The sequence below is a fragment of the Tyto alba genome, unplaced genomic scaffold, assembly GCF_018691265.1.
Source record: "Tyto alba isolate M040663 unplaced genomic scaffold, T.alba_DEE_v4.0 Super-Scaffold_40, whole genome shotgun sequence".
Classification (NCBI taxonomy): domain Eukaryota; kingdom Metazoa; phylum Chordata; class Aves; order Strigiformes; family Tytonidae; genus Tyto; species Tyto alba.
The window spans coordinates 28,084,394-28,110,414 of NW_024881316.1; the positions used below are offsets into that span (position 1 = coordinate 28,084,394).

Consider the following 26,021-nt stretch of genomic DNA (forward strand, 5'->3'; position numbering starts at 1 on the left):
ACCATTCAAGCTATCAAAAAAACCCAAGCCTTAAAGAAAAACAAAATCGGAAAATACATATTCCAAGCATCTACTTGGATGAAACAAATCACCCAGAAAGCACCCAGAAAGACAGAGGAAATTAGGATGTTAGCTATTTCCCTGCAAACCCATGACAATGACTCACAGAATCAATTGTACCAAATAGACAATTGTTGGGAGAAAACACGATCATCAATGAAACAAAAAAGCGGCAACAAAGCACACAAAGGAGGCGGCTGTGAGCTCATCACGACTCCTGTTTGAAAGAACTTCATGGCTGTAAACATCACGCAACTCACTGTAACTGTGTTGTAGGTTGAAGGAAAGGTTTAATTCCTAACATTTCATCAACTCCAAACTTTAGACCTCCACGGCTTTCTTTTGGTGGAGGCTGCAGTTTTGACAGAATTGAGGGCTTAACGCTTTCTGGAAAATGAGGTCACAAATATGAGCTTGAATCCTTAACACTCCACTCCTTCCAGAAAAGCTGACCTTCGTATGTTTATTCATTAGAAAATGTCCTTATGCAAAGCAATTTTTTGTACGCCACTGAGAAGCAGAAATCTGAAGATAATATGAAATTATCACAAGGTACAAGTAACATCTAGCTATGTCTCTTAATTAAACCTTCGTCTGGAATTCACAGGCAATTCCTACAGGCACCCACTTCTTTGCTGCCTTTCCTCCAATCTCATTTTTAAGTGAACCTCTTGCTTCAAATGCTCGACAAGTTCCAAGCACCTTATGGAAACCCGGAGGAAAATGGCAGCAAACAGAGGTCATCAGCAGAGAACATCATGGCAGAATTTCAAAGCACAGGGAGTGGGCTTTAACAGAACCGAAATCATATTTCATTAAAAGCTTCCTGAATCATGAGACTTCTTAAACATATTATAATGTTTAAAATTTCACCACTATACCCCTTGTAGCATAGTATGTGAGCAATGTTTTTAAAAGTGTTTACCTCTATGGCATGTGTCACAGTGCTGATTATAAAAATTTGTCCACCACATGCAGCCCAAATGGTCTCCTCCATCACAAGCAGACTTCTAACAGGCAGAACCCCCAGTTTAACTATCTTCTGAGGCTCTGTGTTCCATGTCCCATCTTCAATAAGAAAAAAGAAGAAAGGTTATGCACAACAAAACGGTAACCTTTGTTTTAAAACAGTTTTGAAAACACTATCTCTCAAGCCTACTGCTTGAATCTCTGCAGGTTGCCACTTCAGGCAACACTGTGATTTATGTATGTTTAATTTTAGATTCCAGGGTAAGTTTGTAAGAGTGATACAACATTAAGAGGAAAAACCAAACCCAAGCACTCAAAATTTGTTCAGTTAACAAATATATATCTGGATTACTTGATAAACAAGGAATCCCACTTTGCTTTTCTGATACAACTGCCTTCCTTTCCAAAGGAAATAAAAATCAGAAAGCCATGGCTGATGTAATTTTCTCCAACTCAGAAGGAGCTCACAACCAATCTATTTCAAGATGAATCAACATCCAACCAGAACAGAACCATGTTTCATGTGAAAAGTAGTCAGCAAGATTTTTACTATGGGTTCTAAGGAGCTCAGATGACTCTCTAAGAGCATGTTGATGGAATGGACTTCCTGCTACTAAATGCTTGATTTAAGGAAATTTTTTTAAAAAATAAATTAGAACTAAATTTTGTGCTGTATCTTCACTTTTTCTACTTTTTTCCCCCCACCTATAATCCACAGTATTTTCTGGTGACTGCATTTAGCAGATCCAAGTTACATTATGCATGCATGTGTGACACAATCAATTATTCAGAGACTTTCTGACAAAAATTGGATGCTGCCACTTACCACTCTGGTCACTCTCACTTGCCATTTCTTTGAAACAAGGATTAGCAGATTATTTCTCCCCAAATTTAAGAGCCAGAAACATAGGCTTCTTGAAATTGTAGCTGTGTCTTTTGACATACTAAGTACGTTAATAACAATTTTAATACTTTTATGTTAGTTTATTTCTATCGTAAATGCTCACTGAACATGAAGTCTCAAAGACCGCACCTCTAGCCATCTTGATTAATAGTATCAAACTCTGTTAAAGTACCTGTTTTTATATTGAGATAAAATATGTCAAAAAGGCCCCATTTCCTCATTTTAATGCCTTCTTATTGCACAAGCTGAAGAAAAGTTGTCTACTTTACTGATATTGGTTTCAACTCAGTAACCACTTAAATTTTGATTCATGAGACCAAGGTAAACACTTCTTTAGGCAAGCACTTAAGTACATTTTTTTTTACCAGTAACAAGTGTATCTTTTATTATCTGCTTAGGTAAAGGGGTATGAAATTTCCTGCTTTGAAATAACAGCAGCAACAACAAGAAGCAGCCTCAGCCCTAGAGTACTTCTCATCGCTTCTGCCATCTGCATGATACAACCTTCACTGAGTCATTCTCAGGATGTGGCTCCTTTCCAAAAGCATCTTTGTAAAACTGACATTTAGTTTTAGGCCATCAAAATAATTCTCATGATTTTACTTTGCAAGGGAGAAGAGTGTTTCCAGTTATTAGCCTGCAAACTCTCCCAGCAATGTCAAAGTTACTCCGTGTTCTTCGTGACTCATATGTACCATTAGTAATAAGGAAACTTCTGGAAAAGTTTTAATTTCCTAGCAACAACAATATCCTCAAATTAAACTCTAAAGTGGAAGCTGCCCATACCCTATGAATGTTTTAACTACTGTGGGTAGTTCAGTGCAAAAAGCCTTCAGAGAGGAGCTGCATGCGTGTGCATATCCTGACTTCTGCTGTGTAAATTATGCTGACTGCAGAAGTCATAACAGCATCCAGCATGTAGCACCCTTGTGTTTCCTTTTTGGGGATAAACCCGGCATAATTCTGGTATATGTTTACTGACTCTTCTGAAGGATAAACACTGTGAATTTGGGCAAAGGGCAGATATGCTGAGCAAGCAGCCTTTATTTTCTTCTGAAGATATATTTTCACACTGAATAACACATTAATATGCAGAGAAAACCATTCACTGAACTTGACAAATCTTTCTCTTAAACACATTCAATCCATACATTAATCTAGACATAAAGCATAGCTGATACTGAAGTGACAGGTAAACTGGAATTTTCAGGATCTCATCTGTGGACTCTGATTTAAATTTTGCTTAATTTTAATTTCAAGCATCTAGGGTTGTTTATTTTTTTTAAACTGGGTCTTTATGCCCTCAACTTCCATGCAGCTCCTCATGTGGCTAAGCGTTAGGCCATGTTATTAATTTTGCTGAAGTCTTATCTAAAATTATCATCTAGCAATTATAACAGTTTTGAGTGAAAATGAAAATTAGTACTGGTGTCAGGTGGATGTCCATTGCAAAAAAGTTCTAAAACAACTTACTTCAAGGTAAGAAGGAGAGTTCAGTATTACCAATGTTATGAATACTACCAGTGTTATGAATAGTTGATTCAATAAATATGCATATCAAAACTCAGTTCTCACAAAACCATTTTCTGTTGGTGCTGCTAGCACAGCACTGAGCAATATGGTTAGCTTTAGGAGTTCAGTGGGATTGGACATACGAAATAGGTGAGACAGAGACCTGATGTTTTCCATGCTACTATGACTTCATGCAAAGAAAATGCAATCCCACTCGATGTATCGGTCCGGGAAAAATCCAAAGCTGTCACTCTACCCAGATACTCTAGCCATGTGATAAGGCTATTCTGTAGTACTTTTTTATTTCTTCTTGCAAACATTGCTGTCTTCCAGATCAGACAGCATCTGAGACAGATGAGAGGAAAAAAGGGGTGGGGGGGAGACTCTCTAGTCTGGTAATTAGGGCAGTGTTTAAACGATGGGTCAGCAGTGTTCTGGTCTCTGCCTCAGTGAATGCTTAATTACTTATACAAAGTAGAATGGCACCAGGAGGAGAAATTAAGCACTGTGCATCTTTCTCCTCGCATTTTGTGGAAGCCAGGGAAATCTCTTTCCCTGAGAGTTGGAAGCATGAGTACAAATCCTCTCAAGCAAGGCAAGGGATTAAGCCTGGTAACCCAACATACTTCTGTGAATGCTTTAACCACGGGCTGCTGGTTAAAAGCAAGATCACTACTTCATTTTGCTAACCAAGAATTTTATCACCCATCACCAAAATTACTTAGCAAGTCTGTGTCTAGTTCACAAATCGTTTCAAGAGTATCAAAATCACACTTTTAAGAAAACATAATACTCTCTGCCTCTCTCTGCAGATTTCAGCAGACCCTGTGCAATCCCTGCCTGCACAAACTTTATGCTTGACATCGGCTATTTCATGTTATCTGCCTGATCCAAAGTTCATTGCTTCTAAAATCTAAGTGAAAAGAAGCTTTATCTTTATTCTACTTGTGTAAACACCTGCAGATTCAAGACATACTTATGTAAGCAGGTCTAATAACGGTACTATCCCTGTATCAAAAATTAGGTGCAGCACTTGCAAAACATATGGAACAGCTTTGTCTGATGTTATAACTCCTTGGTCAGTTACTGATTTAATAAACTGATTTTTTCCTAAGAAAAAAGAAAACAAGCAAGAAATAGGAGCAGAGGTAAAACTTTTGCCAAAAAAATCTCAAGTCATACAATAGGACAAAGCCAGAGCAAGGAGCCCAAACTATTTTCTGAAAAGCAGGAATTGAGCAAAAGAAAAATAAGCGATGGAGATGTACATAACGCAGCTCCCAGAGACCTGGCTGGAGAATAACTACAGAAGAGCCCACAGAAGTGTGGCTTGTCTTAAAATTCTGTTCAACTGATACCTGGTTGCTGTTCTCAAAATAAGCACTGTTTTAGTTTTATGGTCATCGTTGTCTCTAGAATGCTGAAAAGTCACAGACAATAAAGTCGTCTTCTACCTATGAGGTAAGCATATAGATACCAAATGAGATGCAATATGCAGTACCTATATCCTATAACCAGAGGCTAGTCTGTATATGGAAGAATCAGTTATCTGCACCCTGAGCAAATACAAGATTGAAGCCTGATACCTGTGGAAACAGGAAAGAAACAGTGGGAGAAGAGATAGAGGTTTTCCTTCTGCTTTGTGAGAAAAGTCCACACAAGTATTAATGCCACATAAAGATTACTGTATTTGTAAGTTTTAGTTGATTCAGATCTTAAAATGGCCACATCAAAACAGGTATACTCTTACAATCAATACACCAAATGCCTAGTACACAACACTTGACAATCTCTGGCTGCCTCTATAACATTATTGTAATAGAATGTAGGCATCTATATGAATTGCAGGTACAGCTATTTGCAGGAATGAGATGTGTCTACAAAATCTGAGAATAGGGTCAAATATAAAAACAAATCTAGAGGATTCCAGAAATAAGATGTCATAACTTCTGATATTTGCATATTAGATGAATATTTAAAACATGAGAACACAGTTTTTAAGCACTATTGTGCCTATGCACTAATAGATCTCTTATGCCACTATTTGTAATACTCTGTAAGTTATATTTCTTGAATGATAATGTTTATACCCCAATGTTGAACGGTATCTTGCAATGCTTGTATCAGACTCTTTAGCTACATCAAAGTAACATATCTTATGCTCATAAAATATTTCTCAGATTCTAATGTAAAATGACATTGTACCCACTAGTGCATTTTGTCATCAGTCTCATGATTTTTATGAATTTTAGAGAATCAGTTATCCTTCTATTCACTCAAATTTAATCAGACAGGAAAAGTTTTAAAACAATGTTCATTTTATAGGACAATGTTGGTTATTCTATCTTTCTGTGGTTTCTTTCCATAAAACCCAATGAACGAAAATAGTATTATCTTAGAATAATATATAAAAGTACGTTTCCTATTATTTAATTTATAAATAATTTATTAATATTTAGTATTTTTAATAATTTGCTGGTGCTATCAAGTCTTCATATGAGAGAACCTAATAAAATAAAGTTTATCTCCTCAGAAAGCCTTTTTAAAGTTCGTAGTAGTTTTCCCTTCCTTTACACTTTCAGTCGAGCTGAACTGAACATGCTTTTTTGTTGGTAGGTTCCTCCCTTAGCAGCACTATTGATGATTTCAACAGAGCTGCCAACGCAGCCCTGGGAACGGCGGTTGTTGGTTAATTTGTGCAGTGGAGCACAAACATTTTTTCCATCACATGGTACATAAACCAGCACTGCTGAGGAGTAAGATGGTAGCTGCAGAAGTAAAACGTTTAGCACATTTCCTATCACTTGGAAATAAGCTGAGAGACTCAGGTCTGCTCTTCTACACAAGGTGTAACTAGGAATGTCCTGTGCTACACATGCATATAGTCATTTTTTTATACATATCCAACAAATTCTTCATGCTAAATAGCTGACAGAACTCTAACTAAAATTATAGAGAGAGGGTGGTGCTGGAAGTCCCAGCATGAGATATACAAGTAAGACTGATAGCAATGTCAACATACTTCTGGTAACAAGTATTAGGTGATACTGCTAACAGTGATAACACAGTCAAGACAACAGTATTTATTTCTTTTTCAATATCACTGCTCTAGTCCTCTCCCTAGCAGCTTAACACCATGCCTTACTTTGCATAGCAATACCTCTCACCATGTCTACTTTAAGTGGCAATCACATGCCAGAACCACAATCTTCAGACACACTGGAGCAGTGCTTGGATCCACCTCCCAAGCTCTGAAGTTTGACATCAGTCCTTTACATTCCATATATTCCTCCTTTCCTGCATTCGTCAAAGCACACAATTATCTTGCCAAATTCATCAAGGTAACTTGCTAATGAATTGGTCTGCTACCCTTACAGTTTTATAACTGTTTCTCCTTACCCATATATTTCATTTCAGTTTTGGAAGGCCAGCGGAGAGCAGTGATGAGTGGCATTCCTCAGGGGTCAGTGGTGGGGCCAGCACTGTTTAACATCTTTGTTGGTGACACAGACAGTGGGATTGAGTGCACCCTCAGCAAGTTTACCAGCAACACCAAGCTGTGTGGTGTGGTCGACACACTGGAGGGAAGGGATGTCATCCAGAGGGACCTGCACAGGCTGGAGAGGTGGGCCGGTGTGAACATCGTGAAGTTCAAGAAGGCCAAGTGCAAGGTCCTGCACATGGGTCAGGGCAATCCCAAGCACAAATACAGGCTGGGCAATGAGTGGGTTAAGAGCAGCCCAGCAGAGAAGGACTTCAGGGTGTTGGTTGATGAGAAGCTCAACATAAGCCAGCAATGTGTGCTGGCAGCCCAGAAAGCCAACAGTATCCTGGACTGCATCAACAGAACTGTGACCAGCAGGTCAAGAGAGGTGATTCTCCCCCTCTACTCCTCTCTCATGAGACCCCACATCTGGAGTACCGTGTTCAGCTCTGGGGCCCCCAACATAAGGAGGACATGGACCTGCTCGAGCGAGTCCAGAGAAGGGCCATGAAGATGACTAGAGGATTGGAGCACCTCCCTTATGAAGACAGTTGAACTTGTTCAGCTTGGAGAAGAGAAGGCTCCAGGGACACCTTACAGCAGCCTTCCAGTACCTAAAGGGGGCCTATTGGAAAGATGGAGAGGGACTTTTGACAAGGGCATGTAGTGATAGGACAAGGTGTAATGGCTTTAAACTGAAAGAAGGAAGATTTAGTTTAGATGTAAGGAAGACATTCTTCATGGTGAGGGCGGTGAGGCCCTGGAACAGGTTTCCCAGAGACGTTGTGGATGCCCCTCGGTGGAAGTATCAAGTCCAAGTTGGACGGGGCTTTGAGCAACCTGGTCTAGTGGAAGGTGTCCCTGCCCATGGCAGGACTAGATGATCTTTAAGGTCCTTTTCAACCCAAACCATTCGATGATATGATTCAGTTTTGGTTCTTTTCCTCAATATTAACCCTCTGAAAATGATCACTGATTAATGTCATAAAGCTTCTTTGGACAGGTAAGTTGTAAAAACTCTTGACCAATTCAGAGCTGTCTAAATTTTAACTAGTGAAGTCTCTCTGAAGAATGCAAACTGCTGTTATGTGCATGGCCAGAATTGCCTCAGCTGTTGTTCTCGTTTCACACTCAACTGCAATCCTCAAAGTTGAGCTTTTCTTGGAGGCTTCACAACCTCTCTGGACAAGATATTCCAGTGCTCAGTCACCCTCACAGTAAAAAGTGTTTCCTGATGTTCAGAGGGAACCTCTTGTGTTTCAGTTTGTGCCCATTGCCTCTGGTCCTCTCACTGGGCATCACTGAAAAGAGCTTGGCTCCATCCTCTTTCCACCCTCCCTTCAGATATTTACAGACATTGATGAGATCCCCCCTGAGCCTTCCCTTCTCCAAGCTGAACAGTCCCAGCTCTCTCAATCTTTCCTCACAGGAGAGATGCTCCAGTCCTTTCATCTGAATGGCCCTGTGCTGGACTCTCTCCAGCATGTCCATGTCTCTCTCGTACTGAGGAGCCCAGAAACTGGTCCCAACCCTCCAAGTGTGGCCTCACCAATGCTGAGCAGAGGGGAAGGATCACTGAGCATGTTAAGCACTGTCCATTTAATTCTAGGAGTGTGCGTGCAAGAGCTCACTGTAGGTGCTGTATACATGAGTGAGGCTACACATACCAATCATGTGCCGAAAGGATGGCCACCACAATCAAAGCAGCATGACTTTTTTGTTCATCTATTCTCTCACCTTAAACAAACTCCTTCTGAAACTACTAATATATTAATTCTTCTACTCTTTGCCACAATCGTTTTGAGTTTTTATTTTCTTTTTCCTGTTTCTCTCCATACTCTTTACAGGACTTTATGGAAAGGAAATGTGTATCAATGTCTAGAAGAAAGGAAGTAGCTGGAACTGACTACAGTATATCAGGAACAATACACCTATATTATATAAAGATTGTGACTTCCCTTTCCTGAGATACTTTTGTGAATGGAAGTCAAACACACACTGACCTTTTTGTCTATTACATCACTCAGAAAACACATCTGCTGGGCCGTCTGCAATCATCAAAAAGGGGTTTTGTTATGTTTTTTAAACAAAGACAGTACAATGTACTTTTTCCTTAACCTCATCTAGAAGTGTTTTGCCTGGAAATATTCCTAATAATTCAGCCTGAGGCAAACACTAAATACACAACATTTCAGACTGATAACTGTGCAAAAGTTAACAGCACTGTAAACAAGTTCCCACCACACAAGGTGTCAGAAACTTTACAATCTGCATCACTACCATTCCTACATATAAATGCATTTAATGCACTAGCTGTTTCATGGTTCCCCAAACTAGTCTTCTCACCCACATAGAAGTAAGGATTATTGAGGATAATTATCAGGGCTCCTAATTTTACAGCTAACTTATTAGCTGACCTACATCATAGTCTTTCTGTGACATTTTCACAGATCACTACGTTAGCTCAAATTTAAGAACTCAGTAGATTTTATTATATCAGCACCTCATTGACTTTGCTTTTAATTTATGTTCAAATACATTCAGGCTTAAGTGCTTTTTAACTCATAAGTTAAAATACACAGATACAGAGGTGTCTCAGTAAAACATGACTACCCTCCAATAAAGGCAGAAATCTCACAGTGCACCTTCAACTCTCCAACATGGCATGCATTCCTCGGTTTACTATACATACTTCTTAGTTTCCATTTTCAATTACTTCAGGACAAGACTTTCTGCAGCCAGAGGGCACTCTGGATGCTGTTGATCTGACAAAGTTCTCTTGTGAAGTAAGTCAGAAGAGAGCACCTGCTGTTTGTAAATAAGCTGGATATATACATGCATTGAGCCACCTGAAAACAACAGGAGAAATTAGAGCTATTTGGGTACTGAAAACTGAAGAACAGAAGTTGTGGGTCTTTGACTATATACATTAAGATATTGAGCTTCTGTGACTGAACTGATCCACTACACTTTCTGCCCAGAGAGATGGACACAAGGCTCACAACTCTAACAGAGACTGCAAGGTGGACTTTCACCCTAGAAGAAAGATTACCCCTTTTCATTCATGGAGTCCCACAACAGGCTGCACAATCATTTAGGTGTGCATCCCATAGCATTTGTCCTTTTCAGGCTTCAAATTAAGATGCCTTGTAATACAGTGACCATATTTCATGTTCCCTTTTAAATCTTTCCTTAATCTCCTTTATGCTGGTAGACCAAAACCCAAGTTGAAGTTCATGGCTGGAAAGTAACCTGCTCTGTAGAACAGAAGGTGACCCCAATGAATTGCACAAAGCTCTTTGGGAGGCTGCATTCCCCCTCCCTTTTGTTTCACCGCTTGAATTCCTTTGTTTGGTAAAATAGGTCAGCGCTCATAAAAACAGCCCTCCAGGGCTGACTGCCTCACATGACCACAGCAGCCAACTATGAGGAATACGAAGGCTAACATGGGAGCAGCTGATTCGCACAACCTTCACAAGGCACGGAGATCTGAAATCACACACAGAGGCCAAACTGGAAGGAAAGGGACTACAAGATGAGTCAGGTAAACACGACCGCGCATTTCCCACCTCAGAGCTTCAGTGATCCTGAAATAGACTCTGACAGGCTCTAAGAATAGCTGCGCAAAACTGGTATCTTCAGAGGAAGATAGACAGGGCATGCTATGATCCTGGTCAGTACAACATAAGCTCCAGCTCATAATGTATTTCAGTCTGGTTAACAGCTCTGCCTTGTCCTTACCTTCCTCTGTAGATATGCAACCCATGCATCCTTTCTTACCTGTACTACCAAGGATGCCACTCATGATTTAGAAATGTTTTTTTCCAGAAGAAGTTGAGTGACAGCAACTGAAGTCTTGAAACAGCTTAAATACACCAATCCCCTTCAGAGAAAGTGACAGATTCACTTGACTTACCACAGCCAGCTACATACAGAAACTGAAACATCAAAAACTATGTCATAACACTAGAATTAAGGCCTCATTCCTGTGCTTCCAAAACAAAGAAAAATTTGTTATTCAGTGGTAAAAAAGATTTCTTTAAAGGGAACTAAAATCTAATGCCTGGCATCAGATCAGAGACGACAGCTCAACAGGAAACCCACTGGTTCGAAGATGATAACTGGTGAAAGGAAATCTCTTTCCCAACACTTTTTTTCAAATATTTTGTTGCTTGGAAAAAAAATAAAATGCATCCTGTACCTTTACAGAACTAAGTCTTTATATGATCTAACACTGGACATATAATTTGTTCCAAGATTCAAGATACTGACTGTGGCTCCTCGGCGAGAGACTGGCAGGATTTCCTAGGCGAGGTACAGTGCCACACAAATGCAACTGCACTGTTTACAGGGCCCACCTCATTAGAGAAGTATGACAACCATCGTTATGCAGCTCACACTAATAAGGTACACCAGATCTCTGCTGGCTCTGTACTTTGCAAGGTTAGGTGCCTCTGTGCTAACTTAAAACTCCTGATTCAAACTCTGAGTAAAGCCCCACTGATTTTGAACTGAACTAGCTATGTAGATGTGCAATACTGCAGGAAGGGTAGTGAGATGTACAGGAACTACACAGAGCAGCACCCAAACCAACTCTGGAGAAGACAGTTCGGGTTCAGAAGTATTACCTGGGATTCTCCTTTACTCCAATTATTCTAGCCAATTACTTTGCTAGATACAAAACAACCAGCTGTGATGCTAATGGGAAAAGGAGTCTTACTGTGAAATACGAGCCACACACATAGGAAAGACTTCTCCTATCTGTACAGTAAAAATGGAGTTGTCATTTCAAATGAGCTATACAGGAATCTCTAACAATAGTGAATTTTTGTCCTCTATAAACACCAATACTGGGTAGTTCAGTGGAATTAGCACTGTGCTGTGTAAAATACAGTATACTGGCTGTTATCACAAACTTCTGGACACTTGTAACACTGAAGACCTTAGGGTTTAAGCTAAGGGGCACAAATTAGTTTTCGTATGTATTGTATGGTAAAGTGGGAACACTATCAAAGTTTCCACTATCCTTCAAAAAGAGAAAACAAGTCTTTTCAGAAGTACTGAAAAAGTGTAGTAACCTTAGTTCAGAAGTTTTACAGATACATTTTGGAAAATATAATAGTGGAAAACTATTCCTGCCAAAATATACTGACATGCAAGTTCCTCAGGATGTTATCAAATCATTTCGCTACATTACCTTCTGCTTTTGTGTAGATTGAGATGTTTCCATTTACCAAGCCAGCAAACAAGTATTGAGACATATATGTTAAGCTCATAACAGTTGATTTTTCAGGAGTGAAGAAGTGCTGAAGTCGTATTTTCTTCGAGCCTTGGCAACTTTTGTAAACAGAAATGCTATAAAAAGAAGCAAGAAAAAATAAATAAGTGAAATTAGGTTTTATTTAGTTCTTATTAGAGTATGCACAAAAGAGCTTTAGAATAAAATACTGGGGGTAAAAAAATATTTTCTCCTTTCATTCACAGGAAGATGAGTAAGGAAAGGAGTATTCTTGACCCTCCAAAATGTCTATGTAGACAATTTGCAACTACTTAACATTGACATATGACACTTTTCATATTATCTTGGCTGGAGAAACATTTATTCAACAAAGAGACATAACAAAAATACTGCTCAAAGTCCTTATTATGAGTCTATACAAAAGTTTCTATTAATTTAAAAGAAATATTGGATTAAGTACTACCTGGAGAACAAAAGAAGAAAAACTCACTACTAGACATCAATTACACTTAAAATTTCCACCATTACTACAGATTATTACCATGGGTATGTTAGGAATATTGAATAGTTAAATCTGTAATTAATTGAACTTCACAAGCAAAGATAATCAGTACAATTAGATGTTGGAATTTCTGGAAACTTAGCATTTCCTTCAGAGAATTTTGTCCTCTTTCATTTATACTGGTTAGAAACACCTTCAACAGTCACATGTAGATACATATGCCCTCACTAGCTGTAACAAGATGTTTGCTTACTGACGTATAAGTTTAGAAAATGTAGCTTTGTTCTTAGTGATGCAGCAAGTTTTGACTCAGTAAGGTTATCAGTTCAAACAGAGCAAACTAATTCATGTCAATAGTAAACAGCAATATTATTTATTTGCATGGCAAATCCTGCACAATATCAGAGTGGAGAAGGTTAATGGGTTTCTGATTAACACTGTCATTCTGAAAGTTTTTCAATACCTAAAGATTATGTTGTAACATTTATATTTTTCAGACATGATGTATGATGAATTAATCCTCTTTTCATAAAAGACACATCTTATTTTCATTTCAAATACTACATAGTGTATTTTAAAATCACAGAGAGTGTATTTTTATCTTGATTTAGGTGGAAAGCATAAGTTGAGGTCACTGGGATATCGCATGGATACTTTTTAAAATATAAAACATTTTCTTGGAAGTATTTCACGCAGTTTTGCTATAGAATAGTGAACTCAATGAATGAATCATACACAGTACACTAAAAAGAGAATCACCTTCCTTCTTCCATGCCAAGGCAAATAGTAGGCACATTAGAAGTTTTTGCAAGAACATTTTCAGAGTCAAGAGTCTTATTTTGCTCTTTCAGTTTCTCCTCCTCTGGTATGTAGACCATGCAGAGAATCCGTGATTCCACATTGAAACATTCAATAACCTTGGGGCTGGAGCTTTGAAATGAGACTATTGCAATTTGGCCCATCTGATTAGTGCAACTGCCAATCTGAATTGGAAAGAGGAAAGGGAAAAAAATACTAAGACTGATACCTGTCTCCAGGAAGATCAGCAATAACGAGAAGAAATGACTGGAATGTTAACTGAAGAGTGCATCACAAGTTATATTTGTGAATATGAGTTCTTATGCATTAAGACATAAACAAGAAAATAATTCAGCACAAATACAAGAGATTTCAAAAACATTATATACACAAAATTCCCTTGTACTCTCACAAAAGCAGGTCATTCTTTTTGAAAAGGAGGAATATTATGGCCTATTTTGATGTCTGACTCATAACTGCAATGCAATTACAGTAAGTACCTGTGTAATATATTATTTTAATAAGCAGTGTTTTAAGTTATCTCAGATTCTCTTAAAAAAGGTCATACAGATGAGGCTTGTCCTTTGCACAGTAACAGGTCTACGAATAAATGCTCTGCCCCAACAGAAAGAGGGATTATTAACATAAACCCTTTTGTAAACTTTCTGATCCAGGATCCTAAATTTATCCCAGATCCAGAACTAAGTATCATGAATATGTCCACAAATCTGTACACTTTAGGAATCTGGGAGCAGTAAAAAAAAAAATCACAGTCTGCCCAAGAAGCAGTAAGTGTTTTTATACAGTAACTCTATGTTTATATGGTATTTAAAAACATAGCAAAGAAAAATATTTTGTGTCAGTAGAAAGATTTTATTGGCATATATTTGTGATGACTGTTTACAAATAGCATAGACAAAAAGAAATTATATGGGTCACCTTGAAAAAGACCACTGACAAAAGCTATTTCTAACTTCTACTTTTAATTCACAAGGGTTCCCTTAAAATCTCAGTACTATAATAACAAGAAAAGCTACTGAAATCATTAAAAAAAAAAAAGGCAGTTAAAGTGTTGGCTATCTTACTTAGTCTGCTGGAATATCTGTATATTTGGAGTCATAACAATATGCCAGAGTATTTTTTTTCCCTATGTACAGACTTAAACAGATTATTTATGGCTAAAATAGTTTTAAAATATGGAAACAGACAATAGGATAGTGTGAGCTCATATGGGTTTTAGCAGCCCTCATTATAAATTAGCACATAACTCACTTCTGAATAGGTTCAGCACTTTGGAATTCATTCTGTGCTGCAATAAGAAATCTCACACACATAAGAGGCACCCTCCAGAGAACAGAGATCACATGGACAAAATTACTACCTATCCTTTATATAAGTCCATCTTAAAACAAGCAAACAAAAAAAAAAAGAGAGAAAAAAAACCCTGAAATTTATTTCAGATCCATATGTTGCTGAGAGTCATAAAAAATGCAGAGAAACCGGAGACAACCCTTTTGTAGCTTTTAAAGATTACACTTACCCAAAGAAAACCATGTTCCATGGCACAAGAATCTGACTCCGTTTCACCAGAGAGGTATGGTTCAGGATTATAAGCAGCACATTCAATCTTCAAAGGAAAAGGCAGTAGTTATCACATTAAAATGATATGCCTGTTCCTGCTTAGTTTAGCCTGTAATTAACTAATGCATTTAAGGATATCAACGAATCACAGAAGGCAAGAAGTCAGTTTAGTCCATCCAGCTTCCCGTGGGCAGAGTCAGCTGCTTGCGTGTTGTTCTTGACACATTCCTTGTCTACTCTTACGGACATTAAAGGCCAAAGACTACAAATTCTCTACTTGATCTGCTCAAATGCTTCAGGGTCTTCATTAAGTTTTTCCAAATACCCAACTTAACATCATCTTTGCTGTAACTGTTAGTCTGTTACTTCCCATCACAGCTACCAGGTACCTCTGCTACAGTATCCTTTTACATATAAGGCTGACATATGTCATGACCCTGCCTGAGTCTCCTCTTCATTAGGCTAAAAAATTAACATTATCACTTAATTAAAAATAAAAATTTAAAAAATAACTTATTTTTAAAATTATTGTTTTTAAAGTTTTTATATTTTTTCCAAATGGTATCTCTCCAGCAGATATATCAGCTTTATATATTTGAGAGTGCAGAACCTTCTCACCTGAACATGCTATTCTAACAGAGCTGTTAACAGCACTACATCATGATTACCTCTTCTGAAGCCTGTTTGCACACGTTCCATTGATTGTTTGCTCTTTTTAACAATATTACATTCTTAATCAACCCTTATCTTGCTGGTCTATTAAAAATAATTTTTACAGACCTTCTACTCAACCACCTCCTCAGTCTGTACTTGTGAAACTCTTTACTTCTGCCTGAGCATACCATGTGTCTGTCCTACTGTCATCCCTTTTTTTTTTCTTTTTTCCCCTCAAAATATTTGTCCAAGTGCTTTACTCATTTTGAATGCTAATGCTATCATCCGTAATACTCCTACTCTCTTCTAACTTCATGTCACCATGTTACTGTCAGTAAACTAATAACCATACTCATGATATTATCATGTGGACCATTTAAGAAAAACCTGAAAGCTAAATACAGATCTTGAGTCTGGTTTAACTCCATCCCAAACTAAAAATCATTCAAGTACCAAGGTTCTGAAAACAGGCATTTTTATGAGCAGTCATGGATTTCTGTTCTCCCTAATTTCCCTAATATCCATGGCAGAGCTCCCTAAAGCTTATGTAAACACTCTGTAATATATACAAGAAATTTATAACCATGTAGAGAATAAAAAGGTTTCTGATGAGGTGTGATACTACATTTTAGACAAGACTGTCTATAAGTCACGTGCTCTCATCTCAGACATCAATGTCATTGTGATTATATTGCAGCACTGGAGACAATTTGGTTGGTATTGACTTAGACAACTTCACCATAACCTGACAACATCACCTCCCAATAGTGAAGAATTAAACAAACAAACAAAGTAGTGAATGAGCAGGCATAAGTTAGAGTTTACTTAATTTTCAAGCGTGCAAAGAATTTCACAGATCTCCCTGAAGTCAGCAGGTATCACCAAGTGATTAGCTGTATTAAGAATAATGTTATGTATCATAAAAACAATTCACTATAAGGATAAAAGATGGAAAGTGATAGATGAAAGAAAAAAACAATTAAAAAAAGAGCTATCCATGACAATCTTAGCATGTCTCATTTAACACATGCTGAAGCTATCTACTTGTAGTGGGGATTCACAGTAGCTGTGACAGCTAAATACATCACTAGTTAAAGAGAAGACAGGGTGAATGCTGGATATTTCTCTGGCTGCTTGTTATGCCTCTGTGTTACTACCTATCTTAGTCAAAACCGATTATGTTTTTCCGTAGTTAAATCCTGGTAGTTTAGCTCTCAATCTTGACAGAAGCCCTTTGCCTGGGGTGTAAACTGCTCTGATGGGTGAAGTTGTTACAGGCTGCCCACAGCACTGGGCAGCCTGAGCAGCACGCAGAGAGGTAACAAGCAGGATCAGCCAAGCAAAGGGTCTCTTCCCAACCCAAGCTGTGGCCTGACACCCAAACTGCAGCTGAGGCTGCAGAAAACCACCAGTAATACTTAGATCATCTTTTCCAGTAATATCGAGGACTTAAGGAGCATCAGGCATGACAGCTGGGCTCACGTCCACATTATCTTTAGGAGCTGCAAAACCAGTAAAATTGACCCAGAGCTCGGGCAAATACTGCCACACACTGTGTTCCCGGGGTGACAAAGGCCAAGACCATCACCCAACTGTATGGGCAACAGACTTTCCTTTTGTTTCAAAACAAGCAGATCCTGTTGTAACTTCATTACAGGAGTTGAGCCTGGGCCTTCAAGACTCCTGGCATGGACCTACAGGACTTACAAAAGCATAAACTCTAAAGAAACATAAATATTTTAAGTTTCTGACAAAAATTAAATTAGCTTGGTTATTTCACCAGTGGTGACTTCAGAAATTATTCAATACTGAAAAAGCTGACTGTTTAATAAGACAAAGAATGACTATGGCTGTAGTGGAGACTGGAGACTTTCAATAGACTTGGCTGCTGTAGACCGCAGCTCTGCTCTGAAAAACAGTATCTTAGGAACGGCTTGATTTTACCAATTATTCTCCCCCAACACCCACACCTGTATACTCACACTGGACATGAAGCTGCCAGCTGAACTTCCCTCCTGTGTAAGCTGTCCTAGCAGACTTAGTGCTTCAAGCAGTACCCACACAATGATGTTAATTTAATACTGGCGTTCTGTTCACACATATACAATTGAATTTCCATTAGTGTTTTTGCACAAGCCTAACTGGCTAATGGTCAATAAGAAATCCTGTTTCTGTGTAGGAAAAAATAGTATCCAGCACCTTTCCCTTCCATCTGTCAGTCTGGACATGCTGTCAGTGGTCAATATGACTTCAAACTGACATATTACTTTAGGAAACAAACCAGTAAGATGAGTTCTGTATCATTGTTCAGAACGGAACTACATTCAGAACAGAACTACATTTTATGTAAGATGCCACAAAACTGAATTTTAAAAATTATTTGAAAACTATTGCTCTCTGTGCACTAATGAAAATCATAAAGTTGAGGAGGATTCAACAGGACAGCTATCATGAAGCTCAGATTCCTGCACTTTGTAAGCTGCAGATTACTTTGGAGCCTCAAACAAACACTTGGAAACCTCAAGACCAATTCAAAATTCTCAGCAGTTCTGTTTTCATGGAGTGATGAATTTACATTTGAAAGTAAATGCCATACTACATAAAAGTAAACACTATGTTCTTTAGTGCCTGAAAGATTGCAGTATTTTGCATTCCTGTGACCCTCTCTTGGGCCTTCCATTGCTACCGGTCTTACACCAAGGTAGTAACTCAAGAGAACTAATAGATGTATTTACAATACTGTACTCTTTAGCAATTATATCACACAAGAAGAGCAACTGTAATCTCATATAAAAATTCTATTCACCTTAAACTCTTGCTGCTTGGCCATCATCACTGGCATGTGTCTAACAAGGAGAGGATGTTTCTCCTTTTTGATTTGATTCCCATCATCTTCTACACAGAACCAACCTAACAGGTTATCTTCAGCTGTAATGGAAAGAACAATAAACATCCCATAATACTTTCACTGAATAATCACTTACACCTCTCTACAGGAATAGAAGAAAATTCTGTTAGGATTGGTTAATACTGATCAGGCTGTTCTTACGTCATATATGCATACATGACAACATAAAACTATGAGCAAAAATTCAATATGATAGATAACATGCTTTACTCTAGCAAAATGTTAAGGGTGTTGGCTTAATGATCTTGTTGATAGGTTATTAAAAGAGGAAAGGGCATATCAAACCTCTCCTCAGACTCCAGGAAATCTTTTTTGCAAACAGCATTTCTCTGCCTGTGTAAGTGACATCACTATCAACTACTACCCATCATAATGATAAGGATCTTCCTCCTGGAATGATGGAGACATCCATTCTCCTTTCTGGGTTTGTTATTTTGCCTGCCTTCAGGAAAATACCATAAAAGCACTGGATTCTGAGGATGTGCTGGTGAAACTTGCTTTCTAGCAAGCGCATATCATCAGTGGTTCTCAACTTAGGCATTCAAAATTCCAGGTATCTTGTATCTATATCCCCTGTGAAAACTCAGAAGACTAATCACATCACCAGACAGCACTTTATTGCTCCCACTTAGATCAGGTTTGTTTGTGATAATCCCTCCAGTGAAGACTACAGATTTATGATAAAAAACAAACAAACATCCCCCCAAATAACGTGAGTTTTACATATCCAACTGTAAAAATACTGCATTATATTAAAACTACACCATAGGTTTATTTCATACTCAGAAAACTAAACAAACATACTCAACAGCTTTACTGATTTCCTAGATAAAATCATTCTGAGCTGAAACTGAGAAATCTGAACCTGAAGTTCATAGTTTAAAGAGTTCATAATAAATATGTTTATAATGGAACAACTTTCTCACCTGTGTGTTCTGTAGCATATTTCATTCTTGTTGATTTAGGTATAACAACTAGTAATGACTAGTACAGGCTTCATTAAAACTGTAGAAATTACATTCCTTCATACTGAGACCCCCATCCTATCTATAACATCATTACTTCATAGTGATACACTATCACTACTATTTACTGTATTACAATTTTAACATCTGCAGATAGGTTTTCACAAAAAAAACTTGTTTTATAAAAAAAAAAAATAAAAAAATTACACTGTACATTGAGAGTTATCTTAACTTGATAGGAAATTTAAGTAACTAAGGATTACCAAGGGCCAGTTTAGCCATTTGTAAATTGTTGATCCAAGACTGTTTGATGGCAGGGGTAAATGTATTGAACACAGCTGTAAAGAAAGTGGGCCGCCCAGACCTGCAAGACAAAAAAAAGAGCCACTCTAAATGCACTGAGTATGAAATACAGTCAAGGCTAGAAAGGTTGAGCAAGATGAAGTATCATTATTTTCTAACACTTAGACAAAGACACAGCCCCAATATAAGCATGCAGGCTATGATATGCCATACACCCATCTTCCTAGTCTTTACATGAAATGGTACCAGAAGAACACCATCCTTGGTGAAGGAATATAACGGTGGCTGCTCCCTATTAACTGTCACTGCCATGGTTCCTCTCTTGCTTCTTGCATCTGGAATGCAGGGTTGAGGAAAGAGAGAAAAGCTACAGTGCTGCCCTGGAACATGCAAGTTCCCAGCATTGTGCATGAGAGGAGAAGTCAGAAGCTAACGGTGGAGACAAGAGGGGGAAGAGCTACAGATTCCCAAATCCTCCCTGGTACATCTCTGCCTAATACATAAACCCATTTAGAAAGTTTTGTAATCAAGATTACTACTGACTTGTCCTGTTTTCCTGGGAGTTGCAGCTGAATTCTACAGCGATCTGCGGCTCTGATTTCATCTTCTTTTTTCAAAATCAGTTTTTGTAAACCTGAGGTCCAGTCATGGGCTACAGATTGGTTTAAGTTCTGAAAAATTAAAAAAGCTAAGATTCAACGCCAGCCTGCTGGCCTATTTCCAACAGGCTAAGGTGATCTCTGCATATAACAAACAATTCCTGGCACCTGGGCCTCATTTAGTCCACATTTTAATCATGGATAATTTAGCCATATTTGTAAACACATTTCAAAAACATCTGTAAAAAATTTGCTAGCATATTCTATCTGATGAATTAATCTCACATTGCTCAGAGCTTGATGATACACAAATGACATTCCCAAGAGTGTGTCAGATTAAGAAATGTAAATACACATCAGGTGTACACACAACCCTTTTATTTTGTTTCTATTAGTTCTACAGAACTCACAATTCTGTTTCTAAAGAAAATCTCATGAAAATATCTATAAATTATACTGGCAATATGTTTTTGTTCATATCTTTGAGCAAAAATGTTTACAGAGCCATCATGAAAGCTGTCTGTGTGGTTGAAATCTGTTTTAAGTAGAATGATGAAACAATAACCCCCTGCAAGCTGAGTGTTTGGTCACAGAGGGTAAATGCACACCTGAGTGACACTTAAAGCACCAATAGTAATGAGTAATCATACATAAAATTACACTAATTTTCCACAGTCAGAATTTTATGAAAATTGAAGTCTTTTCCAAAAGTAGAAAAGTTGACCTCATTCCTCACCTGAACCGCTCTAATTATCTTACACAGATCTCTACTTGAAAATATTGACTGAATTTTAAGTTTTCAAAATGTAGTCGGCTCTGACTGGCAGTACAAGCAGAAAGGTTTTGTATATCTTAATGGGCGAATGTCTTATGGTATCTGTGCTATATGTATTCCCAATAATGCAGCTGAAATTCACCTTCAAATACCTGTGAAATTTTGTCCAAAAGTACTGTTTCCATAAACTTCCTTCACAGTACATATTTTCATAAAACGTTATGTTTTATTTAATGCCATTGACTCTGAAGGCAAGATATTCCAAGAGAAACTCAGCGTTCATATGCATATTAACACACACTCATATATATTTACAGCCTGTGGTGGCAGGTAGGAGTTAAAAATTGTGCCTAAGCAACATATAAAGCATATAAAACAAAAGCAAAAAAAGCATTTTTTTTTTAAGTCTTAAGACTGGAAAACTAATTCTGAAATTTGGTGTTAAAGTACTACATCTGCTTGCCAGAATATAAGCTAAAAGGCATGTAAACAAAGCCAAAGCAAATTACTTTCAAAATTTCTCTGAAAATCCTTTTATATTTTTGTGATTTGCACTCAGTTTGAAGCACAGCTCCCCCCAAAAGCTAGGATTATGAGCTCGGATGGGCATCAAGAGCTTCCTCCAACCAACCAGCCTCCTACTACCTTGTCTAACTGCAAGAATCCAGTTTCTTAAGATCAAAATTTAATTCTGTTTCCATATAAGCTTATCAGCTACTGGGAAATGCAGACACTTGTAGTATCCACCTACACTTAAAAACAATAAAGAAAAACAAGATTAGAAAGACTGCTGTAATCTACTTATAATGCTAAACAGTTAACAGTAATTTAATTACTAGAGGTAAAAATTATTACACTCTTTAAAGAGAGAATTAAAAAATGTCTTTCACGGACCTTAAGGAGAGACAATTATGTTACTTTACAACAGGAACATATTTGAAAAATAAATCCAGCTTTCTTTATTACCTGATAGTTTCCTTTAAGGCTGCTTATTAATTGACTAATTTGACCAACTACATTCAAGTCATGTAAAAGGTTCTGCAGATCATGGTACAGTTGCCCTGGTCCCATATAGAGCTTGTCTAAAATGAATAAAAATATAAGTTTATATACAAATAAAAAGATATAATTCTCAGTTGAAGGAGGAAAGCATGACAAAGATAATGATTTTTAACACATATCACTATTTCTTGACACTATGAAAATTAAGCTTATCAAAACTGATGACACTCTGGATTGTAAAAACAACTAATGCACTGATGTGCAGCTGGGGTCTTCATTACCTCTGAAAACCAGAGTGATTTATTTACACATATATCATTGATATTTCACTTCGCTGCTTCATGTGTTTTTAATGCAGACAGCTAACTGTGAAATGCATCCCAGGAAATTATAGGTAGTAGTACTTTATCACGTATTAGCTTTACATGTACAGGTGTTGCACCATAGGCATCTCCTTTTAGCTCACCTTATCATTGCCTTTTATAGCAACAATTAAGATTCAAGTTTGTTCATCTAGTATGACGGAGAACATCATGTGTAGTTTTAATAAGCACGCACTAGAACTGTGACAAATATCAAAGCTTCACTGGCCTCTAGATCTCACGCTGAAGTTTTGCTTATCACCAAGCATCAGATTCGCTGCTATGCTTTAGTTTCAACATCCTTCCTGAAGGTTGCTTTTGGTCACATGACGAAGCAAAAAAAAATTATTTGTAGCCTTCATTATGGTGGTTTAAAATTCACAATTTGTTTAAATGATTGAAAGACAGTTCTGGATCACGTATCCACATCCTAACTCTTAATACAAGTCTGCAATTTCACTGAACCACTTGAAATGTAATTTCAATCGCGGCTAAGTGAAAAAAGCAACTGCATTGAGAACAGCAACAAATGTTAACAGCAGCAGTAGTATTTTGCCCTAACCATCAATAAGTACATGTGTTTATAAAATAACACTAACTCAGATAAATATTCTGATTAGTAGGATCAATTGTCTATTTAAATACACAAACCTTGCAGAACCCTGCTAACACACTCTAACTCTCAGACACGATGTCAGGAGCGGGATGGCTATGTAATTTTTGTGGAAAGTACACTCTCCCTCTCCCCTAAAAAACCCCACTCCGACTCATACAGAGTTGGCATGTTTCCCTTTGGCTGAGTGGCAGGAACCAGGCTGGATTATCTTTCCAGGAAACCCCTGCAGATCATTTAGCTCACGTAGTGTAGTATCCAAACTATGGGCCCTTCACCCTTACCACAACTTTGGAAGGTAGTCCTGGCGCAGAAAGATTTCAACCCTGTGTTGGTGAGAACATGATATAAATATGATGCTGGCTGGTGACTGTGCCAGGAGCCGTGCCAGCAGGCCTGGCAGGTCGGTGCTGGACACAGCGCAGCCGCCGGCCCAGGCACCGCTAGCACCTCCATTCAAGTCTGCGACAGGCACCACCGTGTAAACCGAAACGCAACGAACCAAACACAAAGCTATCAAAACAGCATAAGCCCGAATAAACATCAAAAATAAGCACGTGAGAGAGTTCTTCTTAAATCATTAGAATACTCTCAGTTATGTACCCAAATAACTATTTTCTAAAGACACTTTCCTGTTTGGAGGCATCATACAGATCAAAGCCAGCACCTGATGTTTTTCTATAATGCAATTCGCTATATTAAGCTAGGAGTCTGTCTTAAACCTTGAAGAGTATAAAACTTCAAGGCTCAAAGAAAACGTTAAGGGTTACATTTTATCTCTGAATTCTCCACTTCACTGCAGGTAAATGCAACATAAACCTGATATATTACACATTCCCATAAAATTTCAAATTATTCTCTTGCTTTTAAATCTTCTCATAAATTGAATCAATGAAAGGATTTCTGTGTATTGCCCTTGAGCACTAAACAGAGGAATGACTGCCCTTACTACTATTTACCCGGCCAGAGAGTAGATGCAACTTCCATCCACTCTTCTTTGCCTGTTCTGAATGTTAAATAGAAGAACAATCCAGCTCTTCTTACCCTTAAAAAACAATTAGCCCAGAAGAAAAGATCGTTACATCTATTGTACACAATGAAAAGAAATGACTGCAAAGTAGACCTAAGAGGAAGAGTTTTGAGATTATGGTCAGATGGTCAATAGAGGATGCTTGAAGATTTAAAAAAAAAAAAAAAAAAAGCAGCTTTTCTGGAACTGCAGACTACATACTTTCATTAAGCTGCATTTTTACTTTCGTCAATCCAAATACTTGAAAAATTATTCCTAGACATTTCAAACGATTTTGATAGGGCTACATACAAAGAAAGGGGTGGGTCAGTGGTAATAGAAGTCTGGTGAAATCTATCTAAATGCCATGATAATGTGTTTGGCAATGTAAAGAACACAAGTGATATAATTCTTGCCCCAAAATTCTGTAACAAAAAGATAACTTCTGCAAAACAAAATTTAGACTGATCGAAAATAACGGGCAGCTTAGTTGAGTTTTCAGCAGAAGTCCATTCACTTGCCTGTCATTCATAAACTCCACTACCAAACCAACCAAACTGCTCCACTGAAGAAAGTACTACAGATATTTCTGAAATTTATCCTCATTTATACCAAGAGAAAATTTACAACTACCAGGCTATGAAAAGCTGAGTTTGTGAGGATTCTCTTATATAGGATGAATATTTTCACTCAAATGAATTAAACTATTTTTAAGTTCTAAAAGTTAAAATCACTCGTCACAGCTTCTTCATAAAGACAGAGTTACCAGACATTTCATTTTATTCTTGAAAGCAGGCCGGAGAATGGACACTAACCTGAAACATGTAACAGCAGGCATTCAGACAACTCTTAGATGCTGCAGGGCTTTACACCATAGACTTCAACTGAGGCCATAAAAAAAAGTTTTAACTACTTACACAGATGGACTTGCCCTGTGCACTATATACATCCAACATGCCTCAAAACAGCTGTCTTCTACAATCCTCTTCCTGGAGCTTCAAATGCTCTTACAAATATCCTTGTTCCAGCCTTGGGAATAAGGCATAAATCTTGAAATTCATTCAGTAATTGTCACCTGAGTCTATTTTGTCTGCACAGCTCATATCTTATAACCTTTAAATAAGTCAAGATAAAAAGGAAGCAGTAAGAGTGTCAAAGCAAATAAACTAACCTGCCATCTGAAATTCTGTCACATAGAAAAGCCAAACAGAAGGAATTTTAGGCTCATTCATTAAAACCAACATTCTTAGCACAGGAAAGGAAGCCAAAAAGAAAATCAATAAATAATTAAAGAGAACCTACTTCCATCTTGTGATATTCTAGAAAAGTCAAACAGCTAAATTAAGAAGAAATTTTAAGAGTCAAACAAAGACTAGTTCAATAGCTACAGCTAATATTCTTTTATAGAGGTCCTTATTGGGCACAAACTGGAACACAGAAAAATAAGTAGGCTTCAGAGATCAACAATGGTGGACTTATCAGAAGAGAGTTCTCTGAGAACTGACCACTTGGTTTGTCTGGATAACAAGTTACAGGTTATAGCAACTTCACCTTTGAACTGGGTCCTGTAAGGGTTACTCAAAATGTCTTTTAAAATAGGATTAGCTTCTCAGTGGTTAATAAAATGTTGAATACCAGTTGATCTGGCTGAGAATTGTCTGACAGAGGGTTTTTCCTGGGTGAAGGAGGTGGGGGGGCACACTAGCCTGTTCATCAGATGTGTCTCTCAGTTCATAGCCAAAGACTGGCTGCTGCAGCCCACACATGTTCCCTGACCATTCA

The 26,021-nt window shown here is 37.8% G+C and overlaps 1 protein-coding gene across 5 annotated transcripts in view; it reads right to left on the bottom strand.

The window, feature by feature from the left end:
* ARHGEF10 (Rho guanine nucleotide exchange factor 10) overlaps nt 1-26,021 on the bottom strand; it is a 119,973-nt gene that overhangs the window by 18,562 nt on the left and 75,390 nt on the right. For all 5 annotated transcript variants that reach the window (XM_033009942.2, XM_033009941.2, XM_033009940.2 and 2 more), the window contains 8 exons: nt 22,220-22,335; nt 20,423-20,550; nt 19,840-19,940; nt 18,510-18,631; nt 15,009-15,095; nt 13,430-13,653; nt 12,127-12,284; nt 986-1,128 (listed from right to left, as the gene is read on the bottom strand). In XM_033009942.2, the coding sequence (XP_032865833.2) occupies nt 986-1,128; nt 12,127-12,284; nt 13,430-13,653; nt 15,009-15,095; nt 18,510-18,631; nt 19,840-19,940; nt 20,423-20,550; nt 22,220-22,335 (1,079 nt within the window). The remainder of the gene's footprint in view (nt 1-985; nt 1,129-12,126; nt 12,285-13,429; nt 13,654-15,008; nt 15,096-18,509; nt 18,632-19,839; nt 19,941-20,422; nt 20,551-22,219; nt 22,336-26,021) is intronic.